Source organism: Microcaecilia unicolor, chromosome 4, assembly GCF_901765095.1.
Source record: "Microcaecilia unicolor chromosome 4, aMicUni1.1, whole genome shotgun sequence".
In the NCBI taxonomy this organism is placed as follows: Eukaryota; Metazoa; Chordata; class Amphibia; order Gymnophiona; family Siphonopidae; genus Microcaecilia; species Microcaecilia unicolor.
In genome coordinates this window covers 271,168,999-271,189,425 of record NC_044034.1, presented here as the reverse complement: position 1 = coordinate 271,189,425, position 20,427 = coordinate 271,168,999, and the positions used below count along the sequence as shown (strand labels likewise).

General features: G+C 43.3%; 1 protein-coding gene across 1 annotated transcript in view; it reads left to right on the top strand.

Moving 5' to 3' along the window:
• The window catches only part of COL4A2 (collagen type IV alpha 2 chain), a 440,984-nt gene that overhangs the window by 363,810 nt on the left and 56,747 nt on the right, over nucleotides 1-20,427 (top strand). The window contains exons 34-38 of the mRNA XM_030201563.1: nucleotides 5,113-5,294; nucleotides 13,602-13,665; nucleotides 14,918-14,992; nucleotides 16,455-16,562; nucleotides 20,097-20,204. Of these exons, the coding sequence (XP_030057423.1) occupies nucleotides 5,113-5,294; nucleotides 13,602-13,665; nucleotides 14,918-14,992; nucleotides 16,455-16,562; nucleotides 20,097-20,204 (537 nt within the window). The remainder of the gene's footprint in view (nucleotides 1-5,112; nucleotides 5,295-13,601; nucleotides 13,666-14,917; nucleotides 14,993-16,454; nucleotides 16,563-20,096; nucleotides 20,205-20,427) is intronic.

Here is a 20,427-nt window from a genome sequence, read left to right as displayed (position 1 = left end):
AACATTCTAGAGGGATCCGACAGTTTTTCCGCAAAGCGGGTATTATAGGGAAGAAGCTTATCCTGTCTGGGTGGATGCAGACGGAGCCATCAGACTTTTGGCATTGGAGGAATCGCCTGCATGAGTTGCTCTTTTAGGAGCGCAGGGTGGTGGGATCCTCCCCGAGGAGACGGAAAGCATTTTTGGGGGTATGGGAACTTTACATACAATCACTATCACCTAAAGCACGCAGCTTCATTTTGAAACGTCTTTGAGTTGTTTTTTTTTGTTTTTTTCTTCTCTCTTTCTTTTCTTCTTCGGGGGGGGAGGGAGGGCAATGGGGGTCCATTACTTCTACAGCACAGTTCTCATCAGCCAGCTGTAAGGCGGGCAGGTATATCTTGATGGAAAGTAATCATTTGAGGATAGGGAAGAGCCCCTAAGGCTTTTAGGAAGGTTTGTGTTCTTGAGTAATTCCGCTCATAATCGGTGCTGTTACTGATTGAGGGAGGTAGGAGGGAGGGAGAGAGGGAGGAAGGGATGGGGGAGGGGGGAATTTAAAGTCCGAATGGTAAGCGGTAGGCCTGATTGCAGAATGTTCGGGCTATGATTTGCTTGCTATAAATGCTGTCTGTCTACTTCATTAAAAGTTGGAAATATCATTAGAATGAATATTGTATGGGAGGGAGGGAGTGGGGGGGGGGTTGAAACAATGGGGGGGGGGGAATTGGATGATAATAGGCATTACTGTGGACATCACAATTGTACGGTTCTTTGTAATTATTTGCGTAGCCATTCCAAAGGCTGCATATTTTGCTGTGTCATCACTAAAATGTTAAACCATAAAATAATATAACTGCCAGTATATATAATGGTATGAGTTCCTTTGATGACATTATGTATCTGTGTTCCTTTTTGAGAATTGTATCTACTCATTTATGCTATCAAGTTTCAATAAAAAAAGATTTAAACATAAAATCTCCCTCTCAAAAATGGGGCTCCCTTGGTTCTATAGTGTAATGGGTAATAACAAAAACAAAGGGCTCCAACCATTAACTGCATTATAAGTGATCCCATGTTACATCAAGCTATGTGGGGTCTAGAGTGTACATATTTTCTGACCCAGATAATCTGGAAATCTTTTAAAGCGGTTCACGGTACAGAGGGTCATAGGTTCACAGATGTGGGATGATTCTCAAGCACCTAGTTAATGAGGGGTTTTAAGGCAATCATTTTCTTAGATTTTAACTGCCATGATATTAATATATAATACTGGAATTCTAGGCTGGTGATGTTTTTCTTACTGTGTTTCATTTTTACATCCAGTATTTTAAGAGCTGGATGAAATATTTGGCTTTGTATTTTGTTTCTAAAGAATATCTGGTTTTATTTTTAATGTTTTGTTGTTCCTGTGGTATTCACATTTTTCATAAGTTGCCTTTCCTTGTGCAAGAATTTTTCTTGTGTTCTTTTTTTATTTTAAATTATAACTAATAATGATAAAACAGAGTTTTTCTATGTGATGTAATAAACCATGTAGGAAATTATGGGCAGAAGGAATCTAGTCCAACCAGCAGATTTGGCAGCAAAGAAAGTTCATTCAGACTGGGAGAATTATTGTTCATTTTACCTTATGAGTTATTGCAACACCCCACAGTGAATTTTCAGGATGCTTCAATTTTTCTTATGCCCTTTACTTTACTTCCAGCAAGGAAGTGTAATATTAAATAATCAAACCCTCATAAATGTATTGTTTTCTCCTACTGACAACTCATATTGTCGTGACTCGCTCGTTTGCTCTTTCCAAAAATACAAGGACTAGAAGGCACGCAAAGAAACTACAAAGTAGTACATTTAAGGCCCTGTTCACTAAGCCGCACTAGAGGCATGGTAGCCTTTTTAGCACATGCTAAACGCTAGAGACATCAATAGGAATATGAGAGTGTCTCTAGCATTTAATACGCACTAATTTTTAGGATGTGCTAAAAACGCTAGCGTACTTTAGTGAACAGGGCCCTTAATGCAAATTGGAGAAAATATTTGTTCTTTCAACACGAAATTAAACTCTGGAATTTGTTGCCAGAGAATGTGGTACAACAAGTTTAGCTTAGCAGGGTTTTAAAAAAGGTTTGGACAAGTCCCTAAAAGATAGGAGTGGCCTAGTGGTTAGGGTGGTGAACTTTGGACCTGAGGAACTGAGTTCAATTCCCGGCACAGGCAGCTCCTTGTGACTCTGGGCAAGTCACTTAACCCTCCATTGCCCTATGTAAGCTGCATTGAGCCTGCCATGAGTGGGAAAGCGCGGGGTACAAATACAACAACAAAAAAAAGTCCATAATCCATTATTAAGATGGACTTCGGAAAATCCACTGCTTATTCCTGTGATAAGCAGAGGTGTAGCCAGCCCTATAATTTTGGGGAGGAGGCCCATAGGTGGACTGAGGGGACAACATATTCCCTCTCCTCCCTCAGTGTGTTAAAAATAATACCTTTAATGGCAGGGATGCCAAAGCCCCACTAGCTAAAGAAATTCCCTGCTGAACCGCTCCCCTTCTCATTGTGCAGCTGCATCCTCGCCAGCCCATTTAACAGATGCAGTGCAGGTTTGGAGGGGGCCTGAGCCCAAAGTGGGAGGGTCCAGGCTCCCAAGATACCTCCCACCCTATAGCTACACCACTGTTGATAAGCAGCATAAAATCTGTTCTACTCTTTTGGGATCTTGCCAGGTACCTGTGACCTGGATTGGTCTGTGTTGAAAATGAGATACTGGGCTTCATGGATCTGTAGTCTGTCCCAGTATGGTGACACTTATGTAATTATGTATTTTTGACCTGGCGGATTCACTTCCCTGTATGCTTGCTTTTGGTTTTGTTGTGAGTTTTGATGACTGATTTAAAGCTTTTTACTTTTAATGTCAAGGGCTTAAATTCCCCCTATAAGCGTCACTCACTTTTTCAGGAGTTGATACGTGTTCAGCCCCATGTTGTGTTTTTACAAGAGACCCATTTTTTGAAGCAGCATGAGGGACTATTGTCTCATTGTACATACCCCACTGTGTATTGTGCATCTGATAATCGTGATGCTAAAAAAATGTGGGGTGGCAGTTTTGTTTCATTTGGCTATCCAGGTGTAGGCATTTGCAAAAGGCTGGACTATTTTGGCTGGGGACTTTAATGCTACTCTGCAGCTGGTTTTGGACCTTTCTGTCCCCCCTTCAGCTGCTGACCATAAGCTGTTTAGGGCACTTGGCCATATGGTTGAGTTCCTGGGGTTGTATGATGTTTTTCGGTTTGGCCACCCATCTGTTAGAGACCACTCTATTTATTCACATTCTCATGCTACTTATTTGCATTTAGATTATATTTTTTTTGGATAACACCCTGCCAGACATGGGTTATACTTCTGTCATTGGGGATATTATTATCTCTGACCACGTTCTGGTGTGGGCCACTATTCCATCTTTATGTGAGGAGGTCAGACGTTGGACTTTCAAGAATGTCTTGTTACAGGATGCTGATCTTTGTAAGGATTTTGTCACTGCCTTAAGGGATTATTTTGACCTTAATATGGACTCTGGACCTTCCATGGGTACAGTTTGGGATGCCTTTTGAGGCAGTTTCTCGGGAATTCTTTCTCCAAAAAGCCAGTCAGCGCTCTAAAGCTCAGCGAGCCCGTTCGGCAGTGGCGTAGGAAGGTGGGGCGGTCCGCCCTGGGTGCACGCCGCTGGGGGGGGTGCCGGCTCCGCTGGTTCACTTCTCTCTCTGCCCCGGAACAGGTTACTTCCTGTTCCGGGGCAGAGAGAGCAGGGAACCAGCGGAGCCAACACAGCTCCCAGCAACGTGCAGTCGGGGCGGATCGGCTCTCTCGCCCATCACTCGCCGCTCTCCGCTGTAAGTATGTGGGGGGGGGGGAAATGTGCGCTCCGTGGGGGGGATGTGCACGCTCCAGAGGGGGTGCCGTGCTGCACCCGGGGGGGTGCGCAGCGGCAACCCACCCCGAGTGTCAGCTGCCCTCGCTACGGCACTGCCGTTCGGCTCAATGTTTGAGCAGCTTGGTCTTTTGGAGGCTTGGCACAAGGCCTTAAGGTTGGTGTCGGACCTTCAGAAGCTTCAAGCTGTCAAATTGGAATTAGCTGCCATTTATGATGATCAATTGCAGTTCATTAATGCCCATTTGAAACAAACACACTATGAATGTAATAATAAGCCAGGTCACCTTTTGGCTACTAAGTTGAGGCAGACGAGAGCTGATAGACATATTAAACGTGTCAGGGTTTATGGGGGGGAGGGTGACTAAATCCATTGGAAGCAGTGCATTGTTCCTTCTCTGGTGCAGTGGATTACTAAACTCTGGTCTATTTGTGACATGGAGCGTTAGACTGCATTGAAGAAAAAGACGTTTTCTACATGAGAGGTTATGTGGGCTCCCTTTTTGTCTGCTTGTTCTGTTTAGGGGGGTTGTGTATTTTATCTTTTGGTTATGATTCTGAGGAAAAAGGGGGGGTTTCATGGCCCCATTCGCAGATTGGAGGGGAGGGAGGTGGATGGGATGGGACTTCAGAAACTGTAAATCTACTGTTAAGATATGGAAGCCTGTTATTGTTCATTTTTCATAAGTATTATCCTGGTACTGGTGTGTTGTTTATTGTTTCTTACTATTTGCTATTGTAATGTGTATTTTTCTGGTGCTTGGACTTTCAATAAACTGCTTCTACAAATTAAAAAAAAGTATATTTTTTAGCACGTGAGTAGCATGTACACATGCAAAAGGGCTGTCCTAACTTCATGTGCCGAGTTAACCAGGCACTGGTTTGAATATCGGCTGGTATCCAATTAACTTCAGGGTCAGCACACATATCTGGATATTCAGTGCTGAGAGTTGCACCTGCCCTGGCATTGAATAGCTGAATTTAGTTCAGTCCATGGCTGTGAGCAGCTTACAAGCCATTTACCACTGCGGGCTGAATATTATCCCCACAAATCATATCTGTGTGTACATTGCAATATTTCAAAAGTGCACACAAATACCGGCAGTTCACAAGCTGTGTCAATTACAAAGGCAACTGAAAAATCTTTTTTGAAATTCATTTAATCTGTTGCTCAGGCTTTCTTTTTTGAATGTGGTTTCTTGCAGGCAGCAAAGGGATGCCAGGTGTTCCTGGAGAGTCAGGTCATCCTGGGCTACCAGGTACCTCCAGTTTCATAGGAGGAGAAAAGGGAGAAACTGGGGATCCAGGAGTTATTGGAACCAAAGGATATTCTGGTCAAGTTGGTCCCCCTGGTATTAGAGGCTTCCCTGGACAAACAGGAATAAGAGTAAGTCACTTTTTCTTCAAATGTGTTCTGATTCCAGATATCATACAAAATCGCCCAATGTCGTCACTGGTCCTTATTAATTGTGCTTTAACATAACTTCAGTGAAAACAATATTCATATTATAAACAATCTTTCCTTCTTTCAATCTTCAAAGTTCAACAATGTATTATTTGTACTTATAATATGTGACAACTTTAAAGTGTCGGCAGCGGTGGGTCTCTTCAGTCCGACATGAGTCATGTTTCGCCAACAAGCGGTTGTATCAAGGAACAACCCCTCAATTTCAATGCCTGCTTGACAGCAGTGAGATTTGGTCGGCATGTGTGACCAATTAACTACTGGATAGAAGACAATTTTCAGCTCAAAACATTTACCCAAATTGCTCTCCACTTTGTCTGTATTCTTTCAGAGGCTCCAAAGGAAAGCCAGCATCATTTAATGCTGCCTTAATCCATTTGCAAAGAAATACTACACTTAAATTATTCTAAATTTATACTTTGGATGTACTGTTTGAAAAACCTCACTTCTTGGCATGGTAAATTTCACTCTGGGATGGTTCACCCTTGGCATCTCTGGTATCAGGACCCTGGTATTTTACAAAAGGCACGCTGAATGCAGAGCTTTTATAAAATATGCATAGCACCACCAAAAAGACTTGTGTTATTTGGTGGCAGATAAATCAGAAGAACTAATTTTACAATAGAAATTTTCAAAAAGAGTGACATCACTTGGAACTTTGCATATGTAAGTAATTCTACTTAAATATATAATTAGCAGTTTTGCTATTTACATGTGTGGTGGATTACGCAAAACTGCATGTCCAAGGAAAGGAAATGAAGGAGTCAAGCTCCGAAACTCAAACTTTTGCCAGTTCCCCACCTCCAAGCTCTCCTCCAAAGCCCAGATCCAAATGAGAAGTTAGCAGACAGTTATGTGTAACTGATCTTAATGCCAATGTTGAAATTTTCCCAGATATACATGAATTGCAATTCTAAAATCTGGACCTCATGTATACCATACTTTGAGGGGCTGCCCAAACAACACCCATAACACACTTCATTAAAATCTGTGCATGCTGCTGCACATAATAAAGCTTGTTGTCAATTAGACATATTTACACTTGTAAATGGCCTTTTTTACACATGAAAATGACACCTAACCTATCTAACGTCATCTCCTTTGTCTTATGATAACACAGTTAACAAAACACATCTTTAGAATAAATTAGGAATAATTTTTCTTATGTGGTATACAGAACTAATTCTAAATAAATTGTAAATCTTTCTTTAAGGGGGGGGGACAGGGTTCACAAAGAATAAAAAGAGAAATGGAAGTGATTCCAGCACTGATTGGCAAAAATAACCAGCTAATTTTAGAGGTTAATTTTAGCCAGATTTTCAGCCAAACCTAACTTGCTACATTTTAGACTGAAAAGTTCCCTAATGCTCCTGTTTACTAAGCAGCGCTAAGGGTGCACTAGCGTTTTTAGCATGCATTAACCGTGTAGGCACCCAGACTGTTCCTATGGGCGCCTACATGGTTAGCACATGCTAATTTTAGGCACGTGCTAAAAACGCTAACGCACCTTAGTAAACATACCCCTCTCTAGCCATGCAAAATTTAACCAACTAGATTTAGGGCAGCTATTAATACAGTTGGGGTTACCTGGCTAAATCTAGCCAGTTAACACTGAAAATCAGTGCCAACCAGCTACGTCATAGTCCCACCACATAGCTACCCCTTTTGGCCTGGCTAAATGTAGTCACTTTGTGAATTTAGGAGTCCATCTGGGGGAATTTTTAAGGACAGAGGGGTCGATATTGAGCCAGCGAGGCTCAGTGTTTTGCTGACCATCACCAGCATTATGCACAGAAATTCAGTGCAGGGCCAGGTCCAGGTTTCGGCATTGACTTTCCGGGTTTGCGGAGCCGGCTAAAGCATGGCCAGTTATGTGTGATATTCAGCACTTAGGGGCCCTTTTACTAAGGTGCGCCAAAAATGGCCTGCACTGGTGTAGGCGCATGTTTTGGACGTGTGCAGATCCATTTTTCAGCGCGCCTGGAAAAAGGTTTTTTTTTTGTGGCCAAAAATGGATGTGCAGCAAAATTAAAACCAGCGCATGTCCATTTTTGGCCTGAGACCTTACTGCCACCCATTGAATTGGCGGTAAGTTCTCACACACTAACTGGGAGGTAAGCGTCAGCGTGTGTAAACTGCTGATTACCACTGGGTAAGCTCCATGCAGTTAATTGTTCAGTTGGGTCAAATATTGGCTAATTGATGCAGTTATTAATGTTAACAGGCATTAATTGACCCACGTGCTTCTCCACCAACTGCACCAAACTGGTCTAGCATGAAACCCAACAGGGGGCATGGTCATGGCAGGGGTATGTGGGATCAGAGGCATTTCTAAGAGTTGTGCGCGGTGCTATAGAATTCCAGGGATGTGCTCAATGTGCACGCCAGGATTTACAGCAGGCTTCAGTTTGTGTAAATCCCCGTGCCTAAAGCTGGTCATGGGAATTGGTGCTTCATGCTATTCTATAAAGAGCACTCATCCTGGAGCGCCCTTTATAAAATATTGCTGAGTGCCAATTTTTTCCGATGCCTTATTTTTGGCATCGTTTACTGAATCCAGCCCTTACTGTTCAGTCCAGGGGTGTTCAACCTCGGCCCTAGTCAGGTTGGGATTTTGAGATTCCATTATGAATATGCATGAGATCAATTTGCTATTTCTATCCCTTCCTTCACTTCCTCCCGCTACTTCCTCTTCTCTATAGACTTTCAGTCTAATGCAGCCACACTGAAGGTGATGTCATCCAATGGCTGTGAACTTGGACCGTTATTCCTTCATGCCCAGTTAAAATTCCATATTCAGAAACTCCCATGTTACCCTCACTGCTCTAGTCTATTTTATCCGTGCTAGAGAATGGATGTTGTTCTCTCTTTTCACCAAATAACAAAACAGAGGTGAAAGACAGCATTGCTTTCTGACAGAATGGAGTTTACAGAGTTGCATAATCCTAAGGACGCCACAGTATTCTAACGAATATCTTGTCTTCAATCTGAGCAGATATGCCAAGGGGCTCAAACAGGTGGGTCAGAAAAATAGTGAGCATGGGCCAGGGCTGTCGAGAGACTAAAGCAGGCCCAGGGCAAACACTCTTGGGCCCCCCACCCCACTGCACCATCCGTCAGGAAACGCAGGTGCATAGCCAGCAGCCCACTGGGGGAGGGGGACTCTGGGGCCACCCATTCCTTTTTGCTCTCTTACCTACTCATTCCTTCCCCCTCCCCCCCCCCCCCCCCCATTAAATTTGTTACTTTTGCTGGCAAAGATGCCCAAGCCCGCCAGTCAAATAGCTCCACAGCCTGAACCTCCCGTTGTATAAGGAAGTCAGTGTTTTCATTTTGGTTCTTTCGGATATATCTCTGTAAGACATATACTATAGAAGCGATCAAAAGTTATTACATAAATTTTAAGTAAATCATAAATCATACATCACCGCTTGAGTTGCAGACATCTTCGCCAGCGACTGGGAGGTCCCGGTACAGTCAGGCAGACAGTCGGCACAATGGGCCTTGGCAAAACGTCTGTTCCGCAGGACAGACCTCTGTCTGTGTGCCCTTGAGCTCCCATCTTTATACCTACCAATATACGTGATCTCATCACTTAATTCAATAAGGCTGATGTGTACTTCAGGATGTGGCAGTTTCCTAATGCATCTCCCGGAACTGGCCAGGTTCCCAGGAACTCATTTGAAATGCCATCCTTAGTCCTAAGCATGTTTTATTCCATTTAATACAGATCAGTACATCATTAAATATGATAACAATACTTAAACAGAACTCAATTAATAATATCAACTCCTGTCTTGGGAGTTCATTATGTGCTTTCAAAAGAACATTAAATATCCATTTAATACTTAAGCAGAACTCAATGTCAAGCACAAACCTTTCCATTACAGTCAGCAACATGCTTTGTAACCACTGACACTGGCACTTCTTGCACATGCTCAGTTCATGTGCGGAGTGCCGGCATCGGCTTCTAGAAAGCATGCTGCCGACTTCCTTACACCAGGGGATATTCAGGCTTCAGAGCTATTTGGCTGATGGGCCTTGGGTATCCCTGCCAGCCATTCAAGGTACTGCAGTTGGACAGGCCCAAAGTGGAGGGACCTGAGCCCAGGGAATCTTGCCCTCCTCCCTGGGATGGGCGCACTCTATACCTAAAGCAGCTCAAGCGTCAGCAAACACATGCAGCCAAAAAATGCAGCAAGAGCCAAACCAGCTGACAGTGAGCTGGAGAAACTGCATAAAAAATGTAAGTCTGTCCCAGTGGGGTTTACAGCCAAGGGAACAGTTTTCTTTCTTCCAGTCTCAACAACCTTGGGGCCATGGGTAAAACACTGACAATGCCACAATTACAGCCAGTGTTTCATTTTTTGTTGTTTGTACCCTGTGCTTTCCCACTCATGGCAGGCTCAATGTGGCTTACATGGGGCAATGGAGGGTTAAGTGACTTGCCCAGAGTCACAATGAGCTGCCTGGGCCTGAAGTGGGAATTGAACTCAGTTCCTCAGGACCAAAGTCCACCACCCTAACCACTAGGCCACTCCTCCACTCCACTCCTCATTGTCAGCAGATATTGAAAACCCACATCATCTTTTCACCAAAAGAGGCAGCTTTGCCAAAAGAGGCAGCTTTGTCTGTAATGATGCCTCAGTACTGAAGGAAAGAACCGCTCCAGCACGCCAAGCAAGCCAACTCTTAAAGCAGTAGTAACATGAAAACTCACTCACTGATTTTCAGCCGGCTGTGGGCAATGAGGTTAAAGCTTGTCACCAGTGCTGAACTCAGATATTCAATGCTGGGCTCTTTCTGGTGACCCAGCGTTGAATGTCCAGTTTCATTTTTGGCAGATAACAGGTTAAGCAGATATTCAGTGCTAACTGGCCATTGGCTAGCGCTTAAAGATAGGACAGCTATTTATGCAGTCCTATTTATGCGCTAACCTTGTCCAGTTAATGGTGAATATCAGGTCCTAAATGTGATCCACCCCTAGAACGCCCCTGAGATAGCCAGCTCCTGATTATGCACTAACCGCGAACATTCATTGAAGATAACCAGTTATCTCCTGCTGAATATTCGTGGATAGCCGGTTATGTGTAATTTAACTGGTCAGCAGCCGTTGCCAACTGATTAAATTGCTTTGAATATCGGGCCAACAGATCCTCCTTAAAGGTGCCACAGGCTGTTCCATCTAAGCAAGAACTCATTGCACTTCTTCCAGCAATGACCAGGACAGGAAATCAGTCATTTGCCCTGCTTTCTCAAATGCAGCAGAACCAGGAGGAGCCCGACCATTAGGCCACCTGAGGCAGGGCTTCAGGTGGCACACTTTAGGAGCGGCATTTTGGGGGGGGGGGGGGTGGTTTCGCAGCATTTAACCTGGTCATGGCGACTTTCCAATCCCAGCAGCAGCGATTCCCATACGCTGCCCTGCCGCCGCCGGCACCTGCCTCTTCCCTTTACAGCGGCCGCCTGAAGTAACTTCCTGTTTTGCTCAGGCAGCTGCAGTAAAGGGAAGAGGCGGGTGCTGGCAGCAGCAGGGCAGCGTATGGGAATCGCTGCTGCTGCTGGGCTTGGAAAGTCAACGTGACCAGGTAAAACGCTGGGGGGTACCTCATCTCGGTCGGGGGGGGCGGTATCTCGGCCGGGGGAGGAGAGCGGCATGCAAGCTCCGCCTCAGGTGGTATCTTGCCTTGGGCCGGCCCTGAGCAAAACCTAGCTAATAATAATCTGCTGCTTCAGTCTCGCCAGAGTCTTTTATCCACTGAAACAATCTCCATTGGCTGACTGCAGCTGAGAAGTCTCCCTACGTAAAATTTTGTTGGAAACTCACCCTAATCATTTTGTCTATTTTGGATAACTCTGCAAAAGAGGATGTTTCCCAATAATTTCATATTACTGATGCCAAAAGGCACTCTCTTTCACCACATGATCATTAAGATTCTTGGTCAGATTCAAATGAGCAAAACTGTCCAATTCAAGCAGAGGATATCCCTCCCGCCTCTTCCCTCCCATTACATTGGAGCAGGCTAAAGAATATGAAAGCTATGCAAAATTACTCTTAAAGCTTTTTCAAACTCTTTCTCTGAATGTTCCAGAGATTAAGACAATAGGCATGAGTTTGAAGGAATACGTCAGTACATGGATGCACCATGAGAACTTGTTACTGTCCCAGTGCACAATATTCCCTAAAATCTGCAAGTGAAGATTTAGAGAAATCCCATATCAACTCTGGCTATCTGAAACACGTGGACGGGCATTTTTGTAAGGATGTCCAAGTCAGAATGTCCCAAATGGATGTTCATCTCACATATATTTTCGAACAAGATACAGCCTTTTTTTAAAATACGTGAGATGGACATCCATGCACTGGAAACGTCCAGCATGAACATCCATTTTACAAACTAAAACGTCCAAATTTTGAATGGAGGAAAACAAGGGACATGGGCATCTGTATAGCAGCATTCTTAGAACATGGCCACACAGATGTCCATTCAGAACAGAGAGTCACTGTAGTGATTAGTGCAAGAGTTGAAAGGGAAATGGGACTTGATATACTGCTTTTCAGAGGTTTTTGCAACTACATTCAAAGCGGTTTACATATATTCAGGTACTTATTTTGTACCAGGGGCAATGGAGGGTTAAGTGACTTGCCCAGAGTCACAAGGAGTTGCAGTGGGAATTGAACTCAGTTCCCCAGAATCAAAGTCCACTGCACTAACCACTAGGCTACTCCTCCACTCTTGAACCTGAGTCCCCGGGTTTACAGTCCACTGCACTAACCACTAGGCTACTCCTCAGACTTGCTTCCAACTCTTAAGAATGCCCGTAATACCTGAGACATCCATATGCTTTGAAATTGAGCATCATAGATTACAAATAGAAGGTCCAATCCTGCCCAGGTCACCAGAAAGCACAACTACCTCATCAGTGGTTTCTGAGTCATTGCTGGAAGGATCCAGAGCTGTAAAATCACAGTCTTCAGAGCCACCAGGCAAAGATTCTAGAACATTGGATACTATGGTAAAGAAGATTTTCCAAGGAGTGATGCTTAGCTCTAGAATCACTGCTCACCAGCTCCATATCTTGCATTATCAGTATTCTCAAATACAGGAAGCCCTTACACACATCGACAGTCTCCATAATGGCACAGATCCCCTTGTGTCTCAATATTTTTCTGAATTGCAGGAATCTACATTTTACTTCAATTCCTTCAATACCTCTTCTAGGTTAGCAGCAAGTTCTATAGCTGCACATAGGGTGGCATGGCATAGAGCTTCAGCTCTAAAAGAGGACCTTTATGATCACCTTGCTGATTCTCCATACGCAGGAGAAAATTATTCTGAGAAAAAGTCAGATATGGTTTCACAAATTAAAGATCATTGTTCCACCTTACGAGAATGATGTGGTAGAAACCTAGAAGGCAGTTCTTCCTTGAGAAGATCTCAATTCCAAATATATCGACAGTTGGACAGTGTCTTTGGTCAGACTGTACTCCAAAACCTTTTTGCATGACAACTAATTTTCAGTCCATCCCATGTTTATTATGCAGGTTGCTATCCAGGAGAAGTGTTAATATAAGGAATCCTGAGCTTTGGAATCACCTTCAGTGTGGCTGCATTAGGCTGATGGTCTATGAAGAAAACAAGATTGCTTACCTGTTAGGGATTCTCTGTAGACCTCAGCTTAATACAGACACACTACCCCTTCATTTTTCCACTCTTTCAAAGGAAATGCAATGTGGATCTAAAGACATTAGCTTGATGAAGAACTGGAATGGTAGGGGTATCATGGGAGATTCAGAGCATGCCCAGTGAGGACTTTGGAACTTTAATTAGACACATGAGAATAGTGGACCGAGATGGCAGCTGTTGGATGACAATACTTTCAGTGCGTCTTGCAAGAGACTGAGGTCTACAGAACATCCCCCATTGCAGGTATTAGTCTTGCTTCCTCATCTCTGTTCCTTCCTGTTTTTTTCTTTCCTCTCTATTTCTAGTCATGTTGTTTCATTCCTTTTCTCTCACCCTCTCTCCTATGCCATTTCTTGCTCTTGTGTGCCTCCATTACTCCAGCCTTCCCATTATCTCTAAGAATAACAAGCCAGAGTTTGATACTGGGATATTAAAGTTCAACCAGCTCTAGTGCTTATTGTTCTTATCATGTTTGAGTGATTTAAGCTTAATGTAATGTTAATAAATGCATTTCTGCTGATTCTTTGAAATTTCTTTTCAGGGTGAAAAGGGTGGTTCTGGAGTCACAGGATTTTCAGGAAGCACTGGCATTTTTGGAGATATTGGTTAGTCCATGCTTAAAAAGTAATCCATGGCTTCTTTGTATTTGAAATTAGTGCAGAAAGGCTGAAATGGTATAGGCTGGGGATACCATTAGAACAGCATTCATAGCATCTGGGGAGGGTTTCTGAGTCAGCATACAACAGCCATGACTATAGGCAGGACAGAGAGTGTATGTACAAGATTTTGGGGGAAAAAATCAGTTTGTTGATCCTTAATGAGGCCTGTCACTGTGAAAGAGAAGAGAGTGGAGCAAAAAAAAAAACTCAAAAGGGTGGGGGCGCAATCATCTGTTGTCTATGATGAAGGTCCTCAGTAAACTCCTGCTGATCAAACAAACTTACAATTAGTTATTCATTTCTAATGAAATTAGACTTACTTTATTGTGGGGCCCTTTTACAGAGCGGCAGTAAGCCCAACACAGGCTTACCGCTCGCTCTTCTGGGACTATCACCTGCCCAACACGGTCGCCGACAGTAGTCCTGCCCCGAGCGCGCACCATTTCCGGGGGAAAAAGAAAACCCCCGGAAATGACTTGCGCGGTGGTAATCAGGTATCGCCATGTGCTGCCCGGTTACCATTGGGTTAGCACGGGAGCCCTTATTTCCACCTCAAGGGCTCCCCATCGCATGTCTCATGGCCATGTGTGTCTGGGGGCTTTTCACCCGCTGCAGTAAAAAGGGCCCTGGTTCCCAGGAAAAACAGCCCCTGCCGCTAGCGCAGGGCCCTTTTTCCCCGCAGCTTGGTAAAAGGACCCCTTTGTGAGCATGCAGTCTCAAAAGAGGCACACAGGTATGGAATAATTTGCCCCAGAATCTTAAATTTGGAAACAGTTATCTGATGTTCAGGAAGAAATTGAAAACATAGTTGTTCTATCACTTTATTGTCAGATATTAAGTAACTTGATTTATCTGCAATTTTAATTAAAGAAGCACATCTGGAAGGTTTCGGTTTGTTTGTGTATTATACTAATCTATTGTAATTTATATAATTTGCTTTAATTCTTCATTTTACTGCAGTTTATTGATTTAAGTTTTTAATTTGTTTTAATATATTATTCTGCTTACTGTTTGTTTTAAAAGTATTTCATTGTTGTAGAATGTTTTATTCTTGTTAGATTTGGTAGCTGTGGGTGGAATACGATATAAAAGTTAATTTAAAATTAAAGAGCACTTGTCAAGAAAGGTGGAAAAGAATGGTTTAGAAATGTGTTCACTTCAATGTTTATTCTGTTCTTCATTTCTTTCTACATGACAGGTGATCGTGGAAACACCATAAATATGCCAGGAGCACCAGGTTTTAGGGGTGAGGCAGGTGAAACTGGTCTACCAGGTAATTTTAGTAATTTTATTTCATAGGAAAAGAATTCATGCAAGAGTCAAAATTGTTTTCAAAGTGGAATTTCAAATTACTTGTCATTAGACAGAAGGTTTAGGGGTCCTTTTATTAAGGTGTGCTGAAAAATGGCCTGCAGTAGTGTAGACGTGTGTTTTTGCGGCGCGCAGAATCATTTTTCAGCACACGTTAAAAAATGCCTTTGTTTTTATTTTTGAAGAAAATGGACGTGTGGCAAAATGAAAATTGCCGCACGTCCATTTTGGGTCTGAGACCTTACTACCAGCCATTGACCTAGCGGTAATCAGGCGGTAATGGTCTACGCACATAAAATGCTGATTACCGCCCGCGCACCAGAAAATAACAATATTTTCCAGTGCGCGTAAAAACATTAAATAACCGTGTGGGCCACACGGTAGCCAGGTGGTAACTCGGAATTCCCACGCATTGGGCACGTGTAGGCGCTTACGCAGTTTAGTAAAAGGGCCTCTTATTGTGCAGCAAGGATATAAGAGCCTTTAAAATTTGTCAAATGAGTTTAGAGCAAAAGATTCAGGTCATCAGAAGAGCAATCTGAGGCTCTATAAGGGCGACTGGGTGCATGCAGTTATGTGCCTTGTGTGAATAAGTGGTGCCTTAATTGGCACTTAGAGGTGAATTCTGTATATGACGCTGAAAAAAATCGGCACTAATAAAAGCGCTGTTTGCAGGCTCAATGTGGCTTACGATATAATACAACTACAGTCACATTGATGGAATAGAGAATCAGAGTATATATAACAGATAAGGTGCATAGGAATATTATGGCAATCATATTAACGGAGAAGAAATTTCAGATTATTCCTATTAAGGTTTGTATGAAAATTATGTTGATTAAGAAGTGGGTAAGTGCTAACAACATAATATAATGATATCAGGACAAGGTATAATTGTCAGTAGTTAGGATAAATGGATACCAACATAACATAATGATATCAGGACAGGCAAAATAAAAGAGTTCCAATATAAAATTGTGTCTGGTGTAGTTTAGGAGTCAGATTGTTATGAGGGATCCATTTTGTACGCTTTTTTGAACAAGTAAGTCTTCAGTAGTTGCCAGAAGGTCATCAATAGTGCTTACACCTGGGAATCGCGCCTAACTTTGGGGCCCTTTTACAAAGACATGCCAAAAAGTGGCCTGCGGTACTGTGGGCACCTGTACTGGACGTGCGCTGGACCATTTCTCTGCCAGATCTGGAAAAAAGAGGGTGTTTGGGGGGGTGGGAAATGGATGTGTGGCAAAATTAAAACCATCACGTGTCTATTTATGGCCTGAGCCCTTAACGCCACCCATTGACTTAGCGGTAAGGGCTGATAGCATGACCACTGTTTCTTTTTCATATTAAGATACAGCACCAAGAAAAATTGTCAGCCCTGATAGAGGCTTGCCAAAAAATATAATCATATTCTGCTTTTCTAGGTGAAAAAGGAATCATTGGCATTAAAGGTATTTCTGGTGATCCAGGTGGCATAGGAATCGAGGGCATAAAGGGATCAAGAGGAGACCAGGGTTCAACAGGGCAACAAGGTAATGCGCATTTCTCTATGTATTACTTTGAGCCAGAAGCTCAGTGAAGCTGTCACTAGAAACAGTTGTAAGGTATAAATGGTGTCATAGCATGCAAAAAAGTGAAATTCCTGTCTCATAGCTGTTTCAAGTTCATTGCTGCTTTTGCATATTTATTAAACTAACATTTCTGGGATGTTTAATGTAAGCTGTCCCCTCCTTCCCAGCTTATGTAATTTCTAAATAGCTAAAGGCATGATCAGACCTGGCCAGCCTCTGAGCTATGAACTAAGGACAGTCTGCTCTTTGTCCTCAAGCTGAGAAGAAGTTATGCCCAGAAGCGTTGCCAGGTTGAGGGCATGGGGGGGAGCGGAGAGTGGACTGCCAATGGTGCCGGTGCATATTTTAAATGCGAAAGATCGCATGGCACCGGTGCTATCGGAAGTCCATTATGGGGAGCGGCCGCTCCCTTGGCGACCCACCTAGCTATACTACCCACCTGGCTGTACCTATGGGGTGCAAACATCCTGCCACCCAACTTCATTGCGGAAGTAATCACTGCCTTTAATGCTGTAGATTTCAAAAACAGTATCTTGAATAATAAGGTTATACAAGTCTGAAAATTTAACTTAATTCTTCACCAAATTTTAGACCAGAAGGATATGTATGTTTGGACAATAATAAATTATATGGTATAGAACATCTATATCCTTTTTGCAGGACCAGCATTTGTTTCCCAGCTCCATCCTGCATTTGGCTAGTTTGTCTGGGGTCTAGAAAGCACAGTGGATGAGAGAAAAATAGGAACTGCGCTATAGTACCTGACACGGAGATTCTCGGTTCATTGGTTCAAAATTGACCCCAAAACTTATCTGTTCGAAAGTGTCACCCTGCTTCTATTTCCAAACTTTTCCGTACCAATGGGTCTTTTATTTGTAACCTAAGGGTTCTGTAAGTTTCTATCTTGGGAAAAGGGAGGGAATCTTTATAGTTGCAGATTTTTTTCCAATATCATAAAGCTGCTTAATGGCATTTTACAATTGAAACCAAGCACAATATTGAGGTTGTGGTAAAGCAAATTCTTTTCGAAGCGTTGAAAATGGCTTGACCTGATTCAACCAGTTGTTCGAAAACTAGCTATTTTTGAGGTGTTCTTGGGGCAGAGTCAGCACTTGGCTGGTTAAGTGCTGATATTCAGAACTCAACCGGCCATGTTAACCGCATAAATGAGTCCACAAAAAAGGTAGTCCTATCTTCATGCGGTAAACTGGAGCCGGTCGAGTTCTGAATATCGGACCTAATTTCAAGCTGTCCGGGCACTGGCAAATCTCAGATGGGATCAGGAGAGCAAATGTTCAAATCCAGTGTTTCCCAAGCCAGTCCTTGGAGGCAATGTTTGCAAATCAATTTCATGCATATTCATTGTGGATATCCTGAAAACCTGACTGGCAAGGGGGTACTCTAGGACCGACCTGGGAAACAGTGTTCTAAGCTGTCATCTTGTGCAGAGCTCATCGGCTTCCCCTCCTCCCAGTTGTTTTTAAAGTATGTTTATTATTTTAACATTTCAAAATACAATAGACATTCCCTCCTCATAACGCCTTGTACATACAACATCAAATGTCAAATATTCTTATCTACTTTTATCAACCTTTACCTTTTGATGCATTCACATTCACCATATGAAGACTCCTGAGGCAGGCTCAATGCCGAAACACAGTGCTGTGTCGAGTTTTCACCAATAAATATCTTACCATCTTCAGAAGTCTCCTCGTGTGTTCCTGGTCAGCCTGGTCTATGTCCCACTTTTTTTTACTTTCTGTTCGTTTTCCGTGGGATCTCAGTGTTCCTCTGCCTAGGCGGACCTTCACTGACTGTTTCATTCCAACATCAAGTCCTTTTCCCTCACAACTTGGATGTTGAGATGGTAACTTTAGTTTCCTGGAATCTGCCTGACAATCCAGCTTATAATTGAAAAAGAAAAACGCCTATATTGCGACCCAAATCGGGAGATAGACGTTTATCTCACAAAAACGAATAAAGCGGTATAATCGAAAGCCGAATTTGGACGTTTTCAACTGCACTCCGTCGCGGATGCGGACAAAGTTGATGGGGGCATGTCAAAGGCGTGGTGAAGGCGGAACTGGGGCGTGGTTATCGGCCGATCAGAGATAGGCGCCTTTCGCCGATAATGGAAAAAAATATGCGTTTTTAGCGAGAATTTAGGGCACTTTTCCTGGACCCTGTTTTTCCACAAATAGGGCCCCAAAAAGTGCCCTAAATGACCAGATGACCACTGGAGGGAGTCGGGGATGACCTCCCCTGACTCCCCCAGTGGTCACAAACCCCCTCCCACCACAAAAATATGCCGTTTGACAACTTTTTATGTTCACCCTCAAATGTCATACCCACCTCCCTGGCAGCAGTATGCAGGTCACTGGAGCAGTTATTAGGGGGTGCACTGGACGTCAGGCAGGTAGACCCAGGCCCATCCCCCCCCCACCTGTTACACTTGTGCTGGTAAATGGGAGCCCTCCACACCGTCCCCCAAACCCACTGTACCCACATGTAGGTGCCCCCCTTCACCCCTTAGGGCTATAGTAATGGTGTAGACTTGTGGGTGGTGGGTTTTGAGGGGGATTTGGGGGGAAGGGAAGGGAAGGGTGCTATGCACCTGGGAGCTCTTTTACCTTTTTTTTTTTTTTTTTTGTAAAAGTGCCCCCTAGGGTGCCCGGTTGGTGTCCTGGCATGTGAGGGGGACCAGTGCACTACGATTCCTGGCCCCTCCCACGAACAAATGCCTTGGATTTATTCGTTTTTGAGCTGGGCGCTTTCAATTTCCATTATCACTGAAAAACAAAAACGCCCAGCTCACAAATTGTCGAATAAAACATGGACGTCTATTTTTTCCCAAAATACGGTTCGGTCCGCCCCTTCACGGACCCATTCTCGGAGATAAACGCCCATGGAGATAGACGTTTTCGTTCGATTATGCCCCTCAATGTATTACAAGTAATTCTGGCTTCCAGGAGAGACTCCACTGGAAGGTCTTATGGTTTTTAATGGAAAAGGTTTGTTCTCTAGTATGATGGCAAGGCCCTAGATCCCTTTTCCTCTTATACAAAAACTGCTTGAATACCTTCTACAATTATCTTGAATCATTGTTTGTATGCTGCAGCTGCTGGAACTGTTTCTCCCATAGAAATGCAGTGGGCCTTTTTTGTGGGGGGGAATGTATTTCTCAGGAATCCTCATCATCTTTGACCCTTTTTGTATAAGTTCTTTCCACATTCCTTTGGACTGGAAGGACTGAAAAAGAATGCAGACCAGCTCACTGGTTCAGTGACAAGGCTGCACAATGCCATGTGGAAGAGCTGAGTTTGATTCTTAGGCCTGCCAGAAAGGGAGATGCTGTTGAGACAAAATTCACAACCCCTGGCAGAATGAAATCTCAGCTATTGATGGTGTGACAACTAAATCCAGTTTTGATATGCAGTATATTCTATCGTGTTTGTTTTCATACGCATTTGGAATAAGTGTATTTTGTCCCCACAGGTCTTCCAGGACTGATAGGTTCACCCGGATTACAAGGCCAGTCAGGTACTCACGGAATAACAGGTGAAAAGGGAAGTACTGGGCAGAGAGGAATACCAGGACAACCAGGTAAGAAACTGAATACATAATCTTTTTAAAATAGAGCTCCTCTGAAGTGAAAATACATGCATTATAGCCAAAATTAAAACACAACTTTGAGCTCAGCTTTCAGTATACTGACAAATGGAAAAGGTTAGGTGGATAAAGTTATGAAAGTAACTTTATCCAAATATTCGGCATGTGGATAACTTTACCGGCAAATATTTCTAGATAAAGTTATGAATGTGACTTT